Source organism: Protobothrops mucrosquamatus, unplaced genomic scaffold (genome assembly GCF_001527695.2).
Source record: "Protobothrops mucrosquamatus isolate PMUCROS unplaced genomic scaffold, P.Mucros_1.0 scaffold1884, whole genome shotgun sequence".
In the NCBI taxonomy this organism is placed as follows: Eukaryota; Metazoa; Chordata; class Lepidosauria; order Squamata; family Viperidae; genus Protobothrops; species Protobothrops mucrosquamatus.
The window spans coordinates 158,995-161,601 of record NW_015388010.1 but is presented as its reverse complement, the minus strand read 5'-3'; the positions used below and the strand labels follow the sequence as shown (position 1 = coordinate 161,601).

Here is a 2,607-nt window from a genome sequence, read left to right as displayed (position 1 = left end):
GGGGGAGGGGTGGGGTATGAGGGAGGTGGGGAGTTATATTGTAAAAATTTTAAAAATTTTCAATAAAAAAAAAAATCACTCTGCAGCCCTAGATGCGAGCTCTGGAGGCCTGGAAAATACTTCTGCCGCCTGGATCTAGGGTTGCAGAGCAATTGTGTGCCCCCCCCCCATGGCTGATCCAGGCAGCAGAAGCGTTTTCCAAGCCTGCAGCTCACATTCATGGCCGCGGGGCAATTTTACGGCATGCCAGCGGTCTGATCCGGCCTCCAGAGGTCTGGAAAATGCTTCTGCCACCTGGATCTAGGGCTAAAGAGCAATTTTGCCCCCCCCCCCCCATGGCCGATCCGAGCAGCAGAAGTGTTTTCCAATCCTCTGGAGCTCGCATCCATGGCTGCGGGATGATTGTACAGAGCACCAGTGGCCCAATCCAGGCTCCAGAGGCCTGGAAAATGTTTCTGCCACCCAGATCTAGGGCTGCAGAGTGATTTCACACACCCCATGGCCGATCCAGATGGCAGAAGCATTTTCTAGGCCTCCGGATACCAGATCGGGCCACTGTCATGCCGCAAAATCACCCCGCGGCCATGGATGCAAGCTCCGGAGGCCTGGAAAAGGCCTCTGCCACCCGAATCAGCCATGGGGAGGGGGTGCGAAATTGCTCTGCAGCCCTAGATCCGGGCAATGGGTGGGGCCTTTTCCAAGTGGCAGCGCGATCCATGTGGTGGGTGGGGGGATGGCAGCAGCACGATGTGCATGATAGGTAGGGGGAAGGCGGTGGCGGCAGTGCGATCTGCGTGGTGGGTGGGGGGATTTTGCGCCCCCCCCATGGCCGATCCAGGCAGCAGAGTTCTTTTCCAGGCCTCCAGAGCCCGGATCGGGCCGCTGGGGTGCCGCAAAAATCACTCCGGAGGCTTATCTGAACTTGTGCTGGCAGCTGCCTCCACCATCCAGCCCAGATCCACCCAGCTCTTGCAGCTGCTCCCTGACTCTCAGTGCAAAGAGAAAGAGAGCAAGAATGCAGGCACATGTGGAGAGGCGGAGGGGAGCAGCCTGGCCCCGCCTCCCTCCGGGGCGGTGGCTCGCGTGCCCACAGTGATGGCTCTGCGTGCCGCCTGTGGCACGTATGCCATAGGTTTGCCATCACGGGGATATTTCATAAGAGCAAATCAGTATTAATAAACTTTGTTTTGGTGAACATTAAAAGCAAAAAAAAAACAACCTGAGGCTTTCTTTCCAAGAATTCTGTTGATAGTAAGGAAGTAGTCATCATTTGTCAGGATTTCATGTTCCTCATTAGGATAACCATGATATTGTAAGACCTCACTCTGGAAAAAGATATAAAAAAGATATTCCATTCAAAACCTTGTCTTACATTTGTAGTATGTTGGATATTTGCCTTTGCAGAAATGTTTATTAAGGCAACACTACATTCTTAATAAAGGGAGAAATCCTATAGTTACTCCAAGAGAGGGAGGGAGGGAGAGAGAGGGGGGGATTACAAATGGTAATCAGTCTTGTTCAACTTTTAATCTTGTTTATCTTTTTATCAGATCCAACCTTACACATACAATCTTAGCTAATAAGGTTCAGCCAACAAAGGTTAATATCTTTAATCATAAGGTTTACCGCCAGCTAGATTTGCCTGTGAAGTTGGTAGGAACTTTTAACCTGCCCTTCAATTGATGGGAATATTAATAACAGCAATGTCACTACATATTATAATAAGCCAGTTCCACAAATGAAAAAGTGATCTTTTTTGATAATCTCTCCAGTATTTGGAAGAATAATTTTAATATATATGTGCCAATCTGACAGGAGTCCAATGGCAATGATTATAATTTTCCACTACAGTTCTTGCATTGAAGCTGAGGTGACTCCACCTGGTTTCCATAGCTGCTGCCAGTTTATCTCCTGTATAAGATCACCAAGATCGGTATCCTCAGCTTCCTTTAATCCATATGGTGGATCTTGATTTCTCATTGCAATAATAATGTATACATTTTTGAGGTTGTTCCTTTTGGTTGTTCTAAATAATGAAGTATTAAATTCTCAGAATTAGTATAAGGCCATATTATTGAAGTTCTAATATTTCTGTGGCCACAAGGAGATTTGAGTTGACACCAAAAAAGCCACAATATCTTATCACCGATTCATTGCTCTATCTTATCTTTATTGAGAGGTGCACCATTACAGTAAAACTTTTAGTCTATAAAGATTATATTCTGTCAAATATTTCCTTTTAGCCAAACCAGAATAAAGATCCTAATCAAAATAAATTATCAAAGGAATAAAAAGAGAAATATCGTATTAATGTAGTAAAATGAACAATTATTAGAATAATGATTTGTCTGCATAACTGCAATAATGATGTGTCTGCATAATTGCTAGAATAATGATGTAATGCATAATCACTGGGAAAGTTCTGTGTCAGTAATATGTGGCTAACCAAATGCGCATTGCACATGGATACTTTGTATGTAGCAAAACCTTCCATTGTATGCCCGTGAGAAACGAACCAAATGTATTACAGTGTATTATCATGTGTAGTCCCTTTGTTCCTGAAAGAAGGGAAGTATAAAAACTGAAGTCTAATCCCGCCCTCCTTGT

At 44.9% G+C, this 2,607-nt stretch overlaps 1 protein-coding gene across 1 annotated transcript in view; it reads right to left on the bottom strand.

Moving 5' to 3' along the window:
* The window catches only part of LOC107294265 (lipase member M-like), a 67,483-nt gene that overhangs the window by 28,094 nt on the left and 36,782 nt on the right, over positions 1 to 2,607 (bottom strand). The window contains exon 2 of the mRNA XM_029285581.1: positions 1,220 to 1,325. Within this exon, the coding sequence (XP_029141414.1) occupies positions 1,220 to 1,325 (106 nt within the window). The remainder of the gene's footprint in view (positions 1 to 1,219; positions 1,326 to 2,607) is intronic.